This window comes from Mastigoproctus giganteus, chromosome 9 (assembly GCF_048544385.1).
Source record: "Mastigoproctus giganteus isolate SK-2022 chromosome 9, ASM4854438v1, whole genome shotgun sequence".
In the NCBI taxonomy this organism is placed as follows: Eukaryota; Metazoa; Arthropoda; class Arachnida; order Uropygi; family Thelyphonidae; genus Mastigoproctus; species Mastigoproctus giganteus.
The window spans coordinates 58368732-58387103 of NC_143583.1; the positions used below are offsets into that span (position 1 = coordinate 58368732).

Consider the following 18372-nt stretch of genomic DNA (forward strand, 5'->3'; position numbering starts at 1 on the left):
ATGCTTCCCACTTAGAATTTGCTGTTGGTAACATCATCAGTTGGTCCCACTGTCCAGAATTTAAAAACTGTCTGAGACCACTGTAGTCACCTTTACGGAAGTAAAAATCCTTTCCTTTACCCCTGATGGTAATTTTATCTTTAAGTAAATCCCACATCAGTACACTGTGATCACTGCCACCTAGTGGTTCCTTTATCTGAAAATTCTTAATACATGAATGATCACTGCTGATAACCAGATCAAGAGTATTACCCTCTCTGGTTGCCTCTCAAACATGCTGCTGCAGAAAACAATCATCCAATAAATCCACAAAAGTTTTACTAGTGTGTGAATGACCAACCCATGCTTTGCAGTCAATATCTGGGAAGTTAAAATCTCTCTCTCTCTCGAAAAGGGTCTTGCAGATTATAAATAGCATAGCATGAAAATTAAAAGATTTTTGAGAAATTTAATTCGGTGTAGGCATATGTATGCAAGAAAGCATGTTTATACAGCATCAGCCAAAAAATAAAAAACTTCCCATTTCCCCCATCCATTTACTCCAGAAGTTTGTCCACTTCTTCCTTGAATTTATTCCAGCAATCAACTACCCGCTGGCTAAAGGCAAATTTCCACACATCTATTTGACATCTGCCTTCCCTCAATTTCAGTTTATGCCCCCTCAGTTTTGTAATCCAAACAAGAGGAAGAATCCCATCAGCATTGAGCCTGCTCAATCCATTAAGGCCTTATACACCCCAATCAGATCATCTCGCAGGTGCCTAGTCTCCAGCCACTGCAATTTGCAGAACTTAAGCCTTTCTTCATATGAGTGCGCCATTTGTTCCCCTCACAAGTCTTGTTGCCCTTCTCTGTACTCACTCAAGCAACTCTACTTCCTTTCTAAAATGTGGCCTCCAGACCTGTATGCAATACTCAAGGCTTGGCCTGACCATTGCCTTATACAAGGGGATAATCACCTCCTTATCCATGCTAACAAAATTCATGTATATCCTCGACAAGACCCCACGACCTGCTCTCGCAACCTGTCTGCACTGCTCAGAAAACTTCATATCTAACTGCACGATTACCCCCAGATCTCTTTCATTCTCCACTACACTGAGTATAGTACCACATAGTTGGTATATTTCTCTCGTGGTTACTGCTACCCATATGCAGCACTTTGCATTTGTCAGTGTTAAAATTCAGTTGCCTCTTCTCAGCCCATCTACCCAACTTTTCTAGATCCTGGTGCAATAGTATACTGTCATTACTGTTATTACCAACCCTGCCAACCTTTGTATCATCTGCAGACTTTGACATTAAGCTTGAAAAACCTTCATGAATATCATTGATAAATATACAAAACAACAGTGGGCCCAACTTCGAACCCTGGGGTTCGAAGTTGGACCCACTAATAACATTAGTCCACAAACAGCTGTGCCCATTAATTACCACTCTCTGTCTTCTCCCACCCAACCATCCTTTTATCCATTGTAACAACTTGCCCTTAATGCCATACTGCTAAATTTGTACAGTAGTCTTTCATATGCAACGGTATCAAAAGTTTTCTGGAATCCAAGTTAAGTATATAATATCAAAATTATTTTTTGAATGCAGTTCCTTTGTTACCACATCGTAGTATCCAATCAGATTGGTCACACAAGACTTTCCGTTAACAAACCTATGCTGTGTCTGAATTATTACTGCAGTCTTGACTAGAATCCTACAATGCTTCTTTAACCAATGACTATTATTTTTACAGGAGCAGAAGTTAAACTAACAGGTCTGTAATTACTCGTGTCACCCTTTGTGAAGTGGAGATGCATTTGAACATGTACATTCCATGGGGACCTCCCCTGAGTCCAGTAATGTTCTCATAATTATGGCTAAGAGTTTGCTTACTTCCTTTGCTGCCTTCTTTTGTATAGCTGGATAGACTCCATCCATCCTAAGTGCCTTATGCTTAACTTCAACAATTTGTCCTCCACTTTGCTTTCAGTTATTACAAAATCATTTAACTCTCTGTTAGAGTTTGTTAAACATCAGGCCTTTCCCTCCCTGAATAACTCCTCATGTGTGAATGTAGATGCAAAATACTCATTTAGTTTGGCAACTATCTGAGAATGATATACAGTCAAACTATTCGTATCAAGTGGACCAATCTGATTTATCCCCTTCCTTTTAGTGTTTATATAAGTAAAGAAGTCTTTGCTGGGTTTTTTTTTTTTTTTTTTTTTTTTTTTGCATCATGTGCCAAAGATTTCTCATAATCTTCCTTCGTTTGCCTATCCTCCTTTGTGACTTGATTACAGACTAGCTTATGTCTACCGTAGGTTCTGTGTCACCTGACAATTTATATGCATCCCATGCATTTTTATTCTTTGCCACAATCTCATTAGTTCATCTGACATCCATTTGGGCCTAATCCTAGAACAGTATTTCTTAGTTAATATGAAAAGCCTAGTAGCTTCCAACGTTAATTTTTGGAATGCTTCACATGTAGAATTTGCTGTAGGCAACATCATTAGTTGGTCCCAATGTATAGAATTTAAAAAATCTCTGAGACCACTGTAGTCACTTTTACAAAAGCAAAAATCCCTCCCGTTACCCCTGGCGGTAGTTAAATCTTTAAATCCCATAACACTGTGATCACTGCCACCTGGTGGTTCCTTTATCTGTAAATTCTTCAGATCAAGAGTATTTCTCCCTCTGGTTGCCTCTCTAAAATGCTGCTGTAGAAAACAATCATCCAATAAATCCACAAAAGCCTTGCTAGTGTGTGAATGACCAACCCACAAGTTCCAGTCAGTATCTGGGAAGTTAAAATCCCCCATTATAAGATATTCTGACGTTTAATGAATGCTTAATATTAACATTAAACATAAACTTAGTCTTTTCCCCAAAAATTAAAATTAAATTAAATAAACCAATCCCTACCTCATAATTACTAATCTAGCAGACCTTTGAATTTCCCCAAGCTATCTGTCTTTAATTACCCATGTAGTCAACTTTTATTATATTGATTACAACTTCTTGGCTAACGGAAAACTTTCAATCCATTTTATTATTCTTTCTCTTTAGTTTGAATATGACCCCTGGTTCTAGCATCATTCGGTACCATGAAAATTTTGCCTTTATTCATTTTTACTACTATCCCAGAGCCTTATAAACTTGAAAAAGATGCACCCCTTTCTCTAAGATGCATAGTTATCAAGCTCTAGCTCATGCATTCAAGTCCTCTCTCTATGGTAACACCCTTGGCCAGTCCACCATGTGTATTGTCCATCAGACCTTGCATGTCTTTTTAGGTGTGGCCTCCACATCTGTACATTTTATTCTAAATGTGGTTTCATAACTCATAATTGTATATCTTACATAATGTAATTATAACCTACTGTGAATAGTGGCACACTTTGTTTTTTCCTTTCTTCACCTTCTATTCTGTCCATCCTCCCCCTCTCCCCTTTCAAAATAGTACTTGCTCATAACTTCCAATTCAGATTGTAGTTTGCTCTCTGTTAAGGTATTTATAAACTTCAGTATCTCATTCTATGGCCAATGTTTCATGGGTTTTAACTTAGAGGAATTTCTTTCTGATTAATGATGTTTTTTGTTATTTTTTAGCAGGTTAGTTCAGTTTATTATTGGCCTGTTTATATATTAAATTATGTTCACATTATTTTTTTTTTAATTATTCTTTTTAGTACCGTGTTTTTTCTTTTCTTTGTTATTTTCAGCTCCTTAACAAGAGCACCTGTAGGCATTAAGATCCCAGTGAAGCCAATCTGGAATACCAGCAACATTAGCATTATTAGAGGCATTTGATGCAAGAAAGCAAGCTTATGCAGCATCAGCCAAAAAAAAAAAAAAATAAAAATAAAAAATAATAATAAAAATAAATAAATAAAAAATAACCATTTCCACTTCACCCCTCTGTTCGTTCGAAATACCTGTCCAGCTGAACCTTAAACTTATTTAGGCTAACTTCCACGACAAGGGATGGAAGTCTGTTCCACCAACCATTACTGAGACCTTACCGGCTATAAGCTAACACCATAGGAATCAGGCATATTTACCACGGATTGCAACGCATGGAAATTTGGAGGGGGGCATCCTGGTGGTTGAGAGCTCCAGCTTCAACACACCACTTTGGCCCCTCCTTCAATGAGATGGGAAATCCTGGATGGCTCACTGTGATAGTTTTAGCTAGATAGTTTGCTAGATAAGGGTTAAGCACGCAAAAGCTATGTCCCTGCCATCATGGTCCAAGGGATATGATTCAGGCTGGTAGATGTGCAGGTATGGTGCTTAGGTATCCCTGAAATCCCCTTCCCAAGCACATTTATTGCTTTCCAGGGTCCCTTTGGGCTCCATAGTGGGTGGACAGATTAAGTTGGGTGTCCCAGAAGATTGGCTGTTAGCTAGGCTTTTCGAATGGTTGTCCCTATCAGAAAATTATGCCCTATAATGTCACCTCAGCAAAGAGACCCAGAATGAAAGATATATCAGATCCAACACCTAGTTACTTGATTGTACAATCCATTAGTGAAAAGCCCATAGGAAAAAATGCCGCCATTCTTCATACCAGAAGGGTTAGCAGGCTCCTCTAAATCAGTCGAGCAGCTTTACTCTGATAAAATCCTTGTAGAGACTAAATTGATAAATATTCAGAACAGCTCCTCCAAGCCACATCTATTAAGAGAATGCCAATTACAAGAACCCCATAAGACACTGAATTCCTTCCAAGGCAACCCAGAATATGATCTAAAAGTGTCTGAAGAGGAAGTCCATTCTGAACTTAGAACTCAAGGCATGACAGCAGCAAATGAATATTCATACATATAGGGATAGGAGTTCAATATACTACTCAACTGTAAAATTAGTCTCATACTTCAGTTACAGCTGGGTACTTTTTCTGTCCATTGAGGCCATATGTATCTAATCCACTAAGATGCTTAAGTGTCAGAAATATGGATAAATAACCTGTTGTTGCATGAACCTTCTGTGGTGCAAAAGACATGAAATTATATTATATTATGCTTCAAAGTCCACATGTAATAATTGTCAAGAAGAGCACCTGCATACTCTTGAGCATGCTACTGGTGGAAGGAAGAAAAAGAAATACAGAAACTTAAACTTGAGCCAAACATAAAATACTAGGAAGCTAGATAAGTGGTGAAACCAGTAAATAGCAATAAGCCAACGTATGTTGAAAAGGGTTATTTGTTGTTGTTATTTAGTTTTTTTTTTTAGGAGGGGGTTAGCAACTAAGGCCATATTGCTCCGCAGATATGCGGTGGTTATTCCCTGACCTTTCTGCATGCTCCATATTTGGTGGTCACGGGCTCGAACCCTGGTCTAATCAAGAACCGTGTGCTACGCATTACTGCTCCTGTCCACCTAGCTACGGAGGTGCTATTTGTTGAAAAGGGTGCTCGGATGATTCCATTGGGACAAAATGATTGTTTCATCCAAAGAATCATTTGTTCCCATTGCCTTCTGCTTATTCAATTCTTAAAAACCCCCACAGAAAAGTCAGTCGGCTTCCAATCCATTATTAGTATCTCCTAATGCTCTACCAGCAACAAAATCCAGTAGTAAAGCTAAACCATACAAAACCAAAGTGCCGGTGGTAGTATGGGAAAAAAATTGATGGTGAAGCTAAGGAGGTACTTGACAAAATCAGTGTTGGAACCCATAGCAAAGTATGAGATGGGCACAAAGCAGGTTCCATGTAGCCCCTGAAAAGAAAACCCCAAGGCTGAGAAAAATAAGCCCTCAGCACTTTGGAAACCAACTGACAGGTCTGCCAAGCCCAATTAATGGCTAAATTCCTAGAATGAAATTTTCATTGTTCCTGGAAAAATTCTGATGACTACAAGGCCCTCCTGCAAACGAAAGTATGAACTGGTTTGCTTTTGTTTGCACGAGACATATCTTGTGCAAGCAGATAATAAAGGCAAATGAAGACCCTTTCTTGCTTAACATTACTGTCTTTTGTAAAGAGAGAATTGAGAATGGACCAACCTTGGTGGAGTTGCTCTCCTTGCAGGTAACCAAAACTGATATCAGCTTTTGGTACTCACAAAAAACAGAGGCAGTAGCAATTCTGATTGCTTCTGCCTCTAATTGCAGTTGGGTTTTTACTAATAGTGTGCTCCATCTATTTGCAGCTTCAGACAGACATCCCCTGGAGAAACCTTGATGGCATTAGTATGCATAGCCTTCTCCTGTCTCTTGTGGGATAATGCTAACATTAATGGGATAGGATGTATCATAGAGTAGCCATTTCCCAAATTGGGAATCCCTGGGATCTGCAGACCCCTGGGGGTCCATAGACCAGTTACAGGGGGTTCGTGAAACGTTCAGATGGTATTAATAATATGTGTTTATTTTCTTCAAAAATATACTGATAGAATCGCAACGAATTTTGTTATAGAACATTACTTATTTTCGATACAATTAGTACATATAATTATACATATTTCAAATTATATGTTCTGTGTATAGCAAATTGATGATAAATAAAGTTATTATTATTATTATATATATATAAAAATAAAAATAAAGTTGAGTTGTTTCACACACAAAACTTTGAATTTTCTTTTCAGAAAACCCAGTATTCATATATATATAGAGAGAGGTCCACAAACATGTTTAGATTTTTGAAGGGGCCCCATAAATCTCAGTAGTTTGGGAACTGCTGAGCTGGATATCATCTTTCTTAGTGATTCCCTTCTACTTTCTGAATCTTGTTTTCTCTCTCTCTTTCTCTCAGGGTAATTAAAAAAATTTTTTTTGACTAGTGCAGCATAAGCCTCAGGCTTCCTAGCACTATATGGCTAATGATAATAATAATATGCTGATTGACAATGACATCTCGCTCCTAAATATGGGAATTAACACCTTTATCCACATGCTTTTCCAGACATTTTCTTCCATTGTTCTTTCTAGCTGTTTCCAATCTCCCTTCACTTAGGAATTGAAAAAAGAATCCATATGGGAATCCAGGTAACCAAAAAAGTATATCATATATCCTTTTATGACTATCACAGTGGAAGATTAATCAGGCTGATGGAATGCTTTCCAACATCTGGAATTTTGGCATCACTGCATTTCCAAAACCATGTTAGAATGTAAAATGCACAACAGCAAAAAAAAAAAAAAAAAAAAGATTGAAACAAGCTTGGGAGATATTCTGAAGATAACCTACTGTGGATCCATTTTGCATCCTTTATTATTCACTCAACGAACACCGAGATGGTCTGGAAAAAATCTAGAAAATGAAGGAAAATACATGTTTATTGAGAAAACTTTCTAGCACTTCCACAACATACACCCCAGAATTCCTTGTCTTGAAACAGAAAAATGAGTAAACTGGCTCTTAACTTCAGTCTGAGGAGTTTTTCACATTATGAAGTAGAGTTAAAAAAATTAAAAAAAAAAGAAGCTCTAGCTATATAGCTAGTGCTGTTGGACCAGATGACTTCCATTATGAAATGATTAACACCTTACACTAAAATCTATTAATCACCTGCTCTTTCTATATAACAAAATATTTCTCAGAGTAGAGTAGTTTCCACCATCTCGGTGAAAGGCCATCCATTGCCTTTTTTGGGAACCTTTCCTGGCTTAGTAACAGCAATTTTCATCACCTTTCCTAAGCCAGATAAAGGTCCCAAATTTCCAACTAAATGTTTTCTATTGCTTTGGCTAGCAGTTTGTGCAGAGAGAGAAATGGTAATGCCTGTCTTATGTAGTATTTATGAATCATGTCTATTGGAAACAAGTGATGAATTGCTAAAACATTTTATTATAATTGTTTCTTTAAATTCTTTTAACCTGAAATGTTATCCATATAATATGCCTTAGTTATAAATTTACTGACATTGTCAATAATTATTTCCTGTTTGTACAGCCAGTTTGAGCAACATAAAATAAAATTGGCAAAAACTACCACTTGCAAAATGCATGTGTAACTCAAAATTTGCATGCAACTTCCATATAAAATGGCACTCTGGTATAAATAAAAAAATGAAAAAAAAGGATGATCCTATTAAAAATGTGATTACCTTTATCCTATATTTTCAACCTTATAATACACTAGTGTGCAAAACTTAAGGACCAGTCAGGTTTTCACCTGTAGCTTTCTCATAGGAGTGGCCTGGATATGGGAAAAGCATACCAAAGGGACCTTGTGAGGTACAGAAATGATGAAGGAAACAACACCGACACAACAGAAACAAAACAGTACAGTAGGAGATATGGCCACCCCTAATGTTGATGCATGTTTTGCACCGTCTGTCCATACTTGGAACAGCGTTGTTGATAAGTTCTTGCAGTAACATCGTCCATTCCTCCGTCAGTGCCACCTTCAGCTGGTGAACATTTTCTGGTGGGTGTGGACTTGCCGCTAGGCGTCTCCCCAGATCATCCCATATGTGTTCAATGGGATATGAACAATGTCCTTACTTTCCAAAAGCATATCAACAGCTGCAGTGCAATGGGGTGTGGCATTATCATCCATAAACACAAACTCGGGGCCAGTGGCACCTCAGAACAGACGCACATGGAGAATGATTACCCCAGTACAGTAGCTTGCACCAGTTACAGTACCGCCTTCCAGTATCTGGAATTATGTAAGTCCATCCAAGATAACGCCTCTCCAGACGAGAACACCTCGACCACCATATTGATCCCTTTCAGTGATGTTTGCGGGGTGATACCATGTGCCAACCTCTCGCCAGATTAGCTAGTATCCAGAATCGCTGCTGAGACTGAATCTACTGTCATCAGTAAAGAGTACCTTACCCCATTGTGCTGCTGTCCAGTCCTTGTGTTTGATGCACCACTGTAAACGGTCTCTGATGGGCAGGTGTTAAAGGGACACAGTGTACTGGCCGTCAGGCAAACAGTCCACCTTTGTGAAGTTGCCTGGCCACAGTAAACTGCGATATCCTGCGTCCTATGCAGCTGGTTTGAGAGGCCAAGAGGGACCGACACCGTCTGGTGTCGGTCCCTCTTGGCCTGTAGGAGTAAAATAGCAGTCATCATTGGGCATTGTTTTTCGTGGACGACCACCACTGGTCCTTTGAACAGCTGTACCTGCCGTTCTGAAGGCCGACCATGCATGTGAGATGATGCTATGGGCGATACCGAACTCTGCAGCCACACTCTTCGCATTTCAAGCTTCCTCGAGCTTTCCAATTATTCGACCTTGGGTAAAGTCATCCAGATGTTGTCTGACCGTTTCATTGTCTGTAACACTGTATGAAACCATTCAAACGTCTGTAATAATCATGCTGACCATTCGGTAATTTGCACATAACTGCTGAACTGCTGCTTTTATCTGTTTATGTGAGCCCTCTCATCACGATTCAAATTTTTGCATGTGCGCCAGCTTTCTACTGAATGGCCACAGTTATGCAAATTGCCACAGGCTGTGTCATTTGATTTTGTGGTTGTAACCTTTAGAAATGGTCCTTAAGTTTTGCACACCAGTGTACTATCTAGATCATGTGTGATGATCAGGCTCAGAATATTCTTGTCTTATATACTTTTCCTAACTTACTGATATAGACAGTAATCATCTGAATAATAAAAATTGTGGTAATCATCTGGATAATAAAAATTTTACTTAGCTACTACTAACTGTGAAAAGTACAATTTATTTTTAAAAATTAAATTTTTTTTTTTTCAGTCATATTAATGACTAGAAAAAAAAGAAAATTTCATTGAGTAATGTTCACTGAACATTTCTCAATGAAAGTGCTTGTACTGAACAGATAGGCTGAACAGGAAGGAGCACAACTGATGGAATTATCATACCCCTGAGGTTAGCAGTCCTGCCCTGCTAGTATTGCTACGTTTGACTCCGTGAACAGAAATCATTTAATAAAGACCCTAACAGATGATGGTAAAATTGGATCTGTGATCAACTTTCTATCTGAATTCTGTAGTGACAATAATGCAATAATATAGCTTGGCAACATCAAATCGAATAATATTCCCATCATGAAAGATGTAATACAGAGGTGTCCTCTCTCTCTCCCTTACCTTTTGAACATCTAGAAAAATCCTACAAAAGAAGGATTAGAGGGTCTCTCTGGAAAAGCAATATACCAACATAAACCACATAAAATACATAGACACCATAGGAGTTATGGCAGAAAACCTGAAAAACTTGAAAAAAAAAAAAACCCTAAATTGCCTCAGCTCAATATGCATCAAATATGACATGCCCATGAACTTCAACAAAATTAAAATCATTAAGTAGAAACCAAGAAAATATCTATGTAATGATCAGTAACCAAACAACAGAAGAAGTACACATCTTCTTCCACCTAGAAATTCTAATAACAGAAAACATCACCTATATGAAGTCAATCAAAGGCAGAACTGCACAGAGTTTATTGGCTGTGAGCAAACTTTCTGTAATCTGGAATCAAAACAGAATAACCACATAACTAAAACTGTACAGATCAGTTGTACCGCCTTCTGAAGTATAACTATGGATCAAGATGTTGGATAATGAAGAAAACAAAATTTCAACCTTTGAGATGAAATATCTCAGAACATAAAACAAAACAAACTGGTCAGAGAAGAAAACTAGAGACAATAAGAAGAGAACTCAATTGCACAGTATCTGTTATTGAAATTATAAATAAAAAACAATTGCAATGGTTTAGACAGTATATGAGATGACTCAGGACAGATTGCCAAACCTACTCCTAACAGAGAGAATAGAAGGATAAAGATAAAGAGGAAAACCTGTCTAGAAAATATAATCTCACCATCATCAAAGAGCTATTTCACAAGGTAAACAACAGAGAATCCCTTAGAAAAGATGTGTTTAAAGGACAACCCACCATAGGGCACATGAAAAGAAGCAGTATTTGTAAGTCTGATTTGTATTATATGAAAATTGCCACGTGTGACAAAGTAATCAGAATTTAGTTTATAAAATTTAGAAGTAAGCTATGCTGTTATGATTGTAATGTTTTAATGTTACAGGTCCAAGGGCTGCACTAACCTAAGGGAAAAAAAAATTCAAAGAGTAATATTAAAAATTGCCAATGCTATAATTATCCTAAGATGACTACATTTTTAGCTCCTTGACAACACTAATTTTACAGAATTTTGTAGGATAATTATAGCATTAGCAATTATTAATATTACTCTTTGAATTTTTTTTTTCTTTTCAATTTAGTGCTGCACTAACCTGTAATTTAGAAGTAAGCTATGCTGTTATGATTGTAATGTTAAAACATTACAATCATAACAGCATAGCTTACTTCTAAATTTTATAAACTAAGTGCTGATTATTTTCAGTTGCACATGGCAATTTTCATATATTACAAATCAGACTTATAAATACTGCTTCTTTTCTAACCTGTGGCATTTTTTCAGCACGGTCTTATGTTTTTTCCAACAAATCATCAGTTCATGTGTGCTAATATCATTAGTTCCCACATGAATAATAAGGTTCTCTTTACCGACCTTAAAATCTGTCGGTGACATCATGTTGCTTCCAGCAGACATACTCTGGTTCTAGATGCCAATCCTTATTACGAAAAATGTCACTCACTTCCTTGACAATGGGATCTCCCAATAAGACTGAATCCTGTTGAACCAGAGCAGTATTCACTTGAATTAATGGTGAATTTCTTGGCAGGTTAATAGAAGTTTGAATCCCTAATAAGCTACCAGCTACATTTGTCTCTAGAGCAAACATCCATTTCCCATTGACTCACATTCTTATAGCAATGCACTGTTTTAATTTGAGATCAATACCCTTCGTACATCAGATACAAAGAAAATACCCATCAGCTGAGTGATGTTTATCAACTAATGAAACTCATCATCACCTTAAATACATACCACAGGTGTGTTGAACTCATTATCCATATGGGAATTACCTGCTGCTATTTCCATTTGAGTCACAATATCTTCGTACAAAGTAAGCAAAGTGGATTGTGTCACACCCATTATTAAATAAGAATTCAACTAAAAAAAATTCCAAAATTAACTTAAACAGAATTTAAATCAGCTACATTTTAATCAGAAATAAAATATTACAGTAATTAAGCAGCAAGAAAAACTTTATCTGCTATGAACTTTGAAGATTGCTATGAAGATTTAAGCCTACATGATACCAAAAAGAATGGATCTAAGCAGCGTTAATGTCAATAAAAATAAGAATTAAATTTACAAGGAATAATTTTACAAAACTGCTCAAATTAAATTTATAAAATTACAGAAAGAGAAGAATTTTAAAAATATTTAAAAAGAGTAAGGAAAATCAAAAATTGGTTTACTGATGCTCTTAATTCTATTTTAATTCTTACTCTTAATCCGATCTTCGGCATCTTTTTTGGATATCCTTTCAGTGCCATCAAACACACATCTGGTCTCTGGCTGCCAAATCTCAAGTTCCTAAATTATCTTCAGAGGCACTTAATAAAGTACGTCAAAACCTGCTGAGATGACTTTGTCTCCTCTGCAGCTATAGTGCTGAAGGTTTCTAAATTTGTGAAATAAAATGAAAACAGAGAGATAAAGAATAGGATACAATTAGAAAGAATAAGAAATAATTTCTTCTCTTGGAATCTCATCTCATCAGGAACTATGAAACAGCATCTGAAAAAAAATTATAAATAAAGAAGAAAGATCCTACATATTTTCACCACTCTCGTATATGTATTTTGTATATTTTATTTACCAAATAGTTGTTAATAAACTTTATCATTAACAAAGAAAATTCTAATGTTATTTTAGATCGTCGTCATTTTGATAATCCTGTATATGCTTACCAAGGGGTGCCAGGTCCAAGCTTGAATAATAATGGCCAAGGGCTATCAGCTACAAAACAGATCTATAATGACTTGGGGATTAAGAGCAATATCACAAAGGCAAAAAAAGATTATGATGATGACTGTGATAGCTTGAGTGAAAAAGGTATCAGTATTTTCTAGGAAAAATCTTTTATTATTTTGAGTTAAGTCAAAGAGTGAGCCATATTTCTTACATTCGTTAGATTTAGATTTTGATTTAATTTGTTAGTTTTAATCATTATATCAGTTGTAAACTGCCAGAGATACATTAAAAATGTCAAATAATGTTATTGCTCTTCAGTATGTCACCATAATCCTGCTGTCAAGGCTAAAGAAGCCATACATGTTTCACAGGCTGCTAAGTGGAAATTTATTTATTGATTTGAAATTATTGTTTTTCTCTAAGTTTTGATTTAAATTTAATAGTGTAGTATTTTTTTATGATTTTCTGATTAATTTGGTTTATTTATTTTTAACTTGGTCTTTGTAATTGTATAAAAAACCACAGTCGACTTCTGCTGACATTGTATCGATAGAAGCATTCAAATTTTGCCATCATTGTTTTTGTATTGATATCAAAGATACTGGAAGTTTCTACGTAGCTAGTAGCAGTGTATTCAATATCAGCAGAGGATTATAAACTACAATTTATAGCACTACTTACATGTTTTAATAATTTAACTTTATCATGTATTATATAACGTAATACATGATAAAGAATCGGGGATTTGGCATAGATATAGTATCACAAATAGCTCGTGTGCGAGTTCAAATCATGGAGGTTGGCAATAGATAGTTAAATTTATTATCTGTTATGACTAATTAGAATTTACAAACATAAATTTATAGTTTAATACATATAACTTAAACTTCATAGGAGATATGGAATTCATATAAACTAAACGTGGTAGGACATATGAAATACATATCGTAAGCTCGATACTGAAATATATATATATATAGTGTCATTACTGCATAGGATATGTTTAGTGTAGTATTTTTAATTGTATTGAAATTCAATCGTGATCTTACCTCAGAGCAGCAAAGCAAAAGGCTCAAGAAAGTGGGAGTGCCATGGCTCGGGGGAGTACTGAGGGGGGGGTTGTCCTCTGAATCATAGCCTTTTGAAATATACTGCTTGTTTGATGTTTGTGGAGCTAACAGGATATGATATGGCCAAGGGGGTGTCTTTGTGTGTGCTCGATGTAAGAAGTGTCAGAAAGTTGGGCACCAACTCAGCATTGTTATCGGCCATTATGAGAGCTTGCAGAAGAGGGTGCATGCCCACATCAACACCAGAGCTTGCACTTGATCATCAGGCAACACAGCAGCAAATCTCAAGGCACAATGTGCTGGTCCCACAGGAATTAGTTGTTGTTGGTGACTTTATTGACAGGGAAATGGAAAATATATTGTGCAAAAAGGATAGGTGGAACAAGACCAGGGTGTGTCTGCCAGGAGCAAAAGTTGCTGACATTGTAGAGCAGATACCATATTTTATTATTATTATTATTATTAGCCATATGGTACAAGGAAGCCTGAGGCTTATGCTGCACCAGCCAAAAAAAAAAAAAAAAATTTCCCCGAGTTACCCCCTGAGAGAGAGAGAGAGAGAGAAGTATAAAGGAATCACCAAGAAAGAGAAGAATGATGATGATATCCAGCTCAGGACCCTGGGTTTGCCAAGCCCATACTCACCAGATGTGAGCCCAAGGGCACAAAAGATGATATTGTTGTACACATTGGCACTAATGACATTAAGAGTAGGAGATCTGCAGAATTAGTTAGCAAGTACAGGTCAGTGTTGAAAAAAGTCACAAGTTAGAGTTAAATTTGAAAGTATCTGCAATTCTGTCCAGACACAATAGGAGGGAGTACAAACAACAATGGGCCCAGCACCAAACCCTGAGGGACTCCACTAATAACATTAGTCCACGTAGATCAATTATCACTCTCTACCGTCTCCCACTCAACCATCCCTTTATCCATTGCAGCAACTTGCCCTTAATGCCACACTGCTCCAATTTGTACAGCAGTCTTCCATGTGCAACAGTATCAAAAGCATTCCTGAAATCCAAGTATACGATATCAAAATTGTTTTTTTCATCCAGTTCCTTTGTGATCACATCGTAGTATCCTATAAAATTGGTCAGACAAGACTTTCCCTTAACAAACCCATTCTGTATCTCATCTATTACTGCACTCTTGTATAAGTGATTCTGCATCACTTCTTTAACCAGTGACTCCATTATTTTACTCGGAACAGAAGTTAAACTGGCAGGTCTATAATTATTTGTATCACCCTTTGAACCCCCTTTGTGAATTTGGGATACATTTGCACATCTCCTGTCCATGGGGACCTACCTTAAACCTAAGGATGCTCTCATAATTATGGCTAAGGGATTGCTAACTTCCCTTGCTGCCTCCTTCAATAAAACTGGATAGATGCTATCCGGCCCAGGTGCCTTTTTTATGTTTAACTTCAACAATTTTTCTTCCACTTTGCTCTTTGTTATTACAAAATCATTTAGCTCCCTACTAGAGTTTAGTAAACTTCTATCCTCCCTTCCTTACAGAATTCCTCATGTGTGAATGTAGATGCAAAATACTCATTCAGTTTGTCAGCTAGCTGAGTAGGATCATCAACCGTTGAACCACCAACATCAACTGAACCAATCTGATTCTTTCCCATCCTTCTAGATTTTCCATAAGTAAAGAAGTCTGTTGTTTTTCTTTGCATCACTTTTCCAAGGATTTCTCGTAACCAGCTTTCGCTTGCCTAATCTCTTCTGTGACTTGATTACAGACTAGTTTATATCTGCCATAGGCTTCTGTGTCACCTGATAATTTATATGCATCCTACACATTTTTCTTCTCTGTCACGAGCCTCGTCTGACATTCATTTATGTCTAAATCTTGAACAGTATTTCTTAGTTGGTATCAAAAGCCTAGTAGCTTCCAAGATTAATTCCTTGAAGGCTTGCCATTTAGAATTCGCTGTTTTTAACATCATCAGTTGATCCCACTGTATAGAATTTAAAAACTGTCTGAGACCACTGTAGCTCCATTATGAAAACAAAAACCCTTCCCTTTACCCCTGATGGTAGTTGCATCTTTAAGTAAATCTCACATCAGCACACTGTGATCACTGTCACCTAGTGATTCCTTTATCTGCAAATTCTTAATGCATGAATAATCACTTCTGATAATCAGATCAAGAGTATTACTCCCTCTGGTTGCCCCTCGAACATGTTACTGTAGAAAACAATCCTCCAATAAATCCACAAAAGTCTTGATAGCGTGCGAGTGACCAGTCCACAAGTTCCAGTCAATATCTGGAAAGTTAAAATCCCCTATTACAAGACATTCTGATTTACTGGCCCTGTCTGTTTCTCTGCATAATTGTTTGTTGTACTCATCAGAATAATTAGGCCTATAACACACTCCTACTCTCATTTTCCCTTTCCCAGTGCTTATGTCACACCAAACTGACTCAACATTGCACTGTCCACCCATTTCAACTGGATGCGCTTCCTTAGGTTTTGTGTGTTTCTTAACTAACACATAACCCTTCCTACCCTGTCTATCCTTTCAGTACACATTGTACTCCCCAAATTCCAATTATACACTGCTTATATCTGTGTGACATGATGTCTCTAATATCCTGACAATATCTGCCTTTGATGTCTTGATCAACACTTCAAATTCATCAAGATTATTTACTATACTTCTAGCATTGGTGTACATGCAAGTATACAAGCACTTGTTCTTACTATTAGTTACCGTAACACAACCCATGTATTTACTTGTTCCGTGATGACTCTCAGCAGCTCTTGAAATCCCCAGCAACCTACTCTCTAGGCTGCTGCTCATTGCAATAAAAGTAGTGCAAGAATCACTTTCACCTCTGTCTGCAGCTACTGTTAATCTTTTAGTCTGTGAATTCCCCCCAATCTAGTAGTTTTCCGACCCACCTAACACTGCCTTAATAACATCAACAAATATTCTTGCACACTTTCCATTTAAGTGTATCCCATCCCCGTAGAAGCAGTCTCTCCTGTTAGCAAGCAGAGACCATGCTGAAAAAAAAATTCTACCATTTCACATGAGCCTTTCACAGTCTCCCCAGTGCTGAATTGATTGACAAGACTCTCGTCACATACTCCCTCCTATCGTGTCTGTGCAGAATTGCAGACACTTTCACATTTAACCCTAACTCGTGACTTTTTTTCAACATTGTCCTGTATTTGTTAAATAAATCTGCAGCTCTCTTACTCTTACGGTCATTGGTACCAGTGTGTATAACAATATCACCTTTTATGCCCTTATAAGATGATATCTGCTCTACGACATCGTCAACTTTTGCCACTGGCAGACATACTCTAGTCCTGTTCCACCTATCATTTTTGCATAATATATTCCCCATTTCCCTGACAATAACTAGCTCCCGTGGAATTAGCGCATTCTGCCTTGGAGATTGCCGCTGGATGCCGAAAATAATTTTGATATCATATGCTTGGATTCCAGGGAAATTTTGATACTGTTGTGCATGGAAGACTACTGTACAAATTGGAGCAGTATGGCATTAAGGGCAAGTTGCTACAGTGGATAAAAGGGTGGTTGAGTGGGAGAAGACAAAGCGTGGTAATCAATGGATACTGAAAGTGTCTGCAATTCTGCCCAGACACGGTAGGAGGTAGTACATGATGAGAGCCTTGTCAATCAGTTTGGCCCAGGAGGGAATGTGCAAGGCTCAAGGGGTAGAATTTTTTTCAGCGTCATCTATGCTTGTTAACAGGAGAGACTGCTTCTACAGGGATGGGATACACTTAAATAGAAAGGGTGAAAGAATATTTTCTGATGCTATCAAGGCAGTGTTAGGTGGGTCGGAAAACTGCTAGCTTGGGAGGATTCACAGACTAAAAGGTTAAAAGTAGCCGCAGGCAGAGGTGAAGGTGATTCTTGCGCAACTTCTATTAGAATAAGTGGCGACCTGGAGCGAGGGGGTGCTGGGGGTTTTAGGGACTGATGGCAGTCGTCGTGAAACAGGTGGGTATATGGGATGTGTCGGGGTAACTAGGAATAGGTGCATGTATACCAATGCTAGAAGTATAGTAAATAAATTTGATGAATTTGAAGTGTTGGTCAAGATATCAAAGGCGGATATTGTTGGGATATCAGAGACGTTGCGTCACACTGATATTAGGATTGCAGAATTGGAATTTGGGGAGTACGATGTGTACAGAAAGGATAGACAGGAAGGGAGGAGGAGGTGTCATGCTGTTAATTAAGAAAAACAAAAGAAGTGCATCCAGTTGATATAGATGAATAGTGCACTGTTCAGTCAATTTGGTGTGACATAAGCACTGCAAAAGCAAAAATAAGAGTAGGAGTGTGTTATAGGCCTAATGACTCGAATAAGTACAATGAACAATTGTACAGAGAGTGGGCTAGTAAATCAGAATGTCTTATAATGGGGGATTTTAACTTCCTAGATATTGACTGGAACTTGTGGGTTGGTCACTCACACACTAGTAAGACTTTTGTGGATTTATTG

General features: G+C 37.4%; 1 protein-coding gene across 4 annotated transcripts in view; it reads left to right on the forward strand.

The window, feature by feature from the left end:
- LOC150080269 (uncharacterized) overlaps positions 1-18372 on the forward strand; it is a 604576-nt gene that overhangs the window by 552265 nt on the left and 33939 nt on the right. For all 4 annotated transcript variants that reach the window (XM_090381639.1, XM_090381640.1, XM_090381641.1 and 1 more), the window contains one exon: positions 12760-12939. In XM_090381639.1, coding sequence (XP_090237765.1) covers positions 12760-12939 — 180 coding nt within the window. The remainder of the gene's footprint in view (positions 1-12759; positions 12940-18372) is intronic.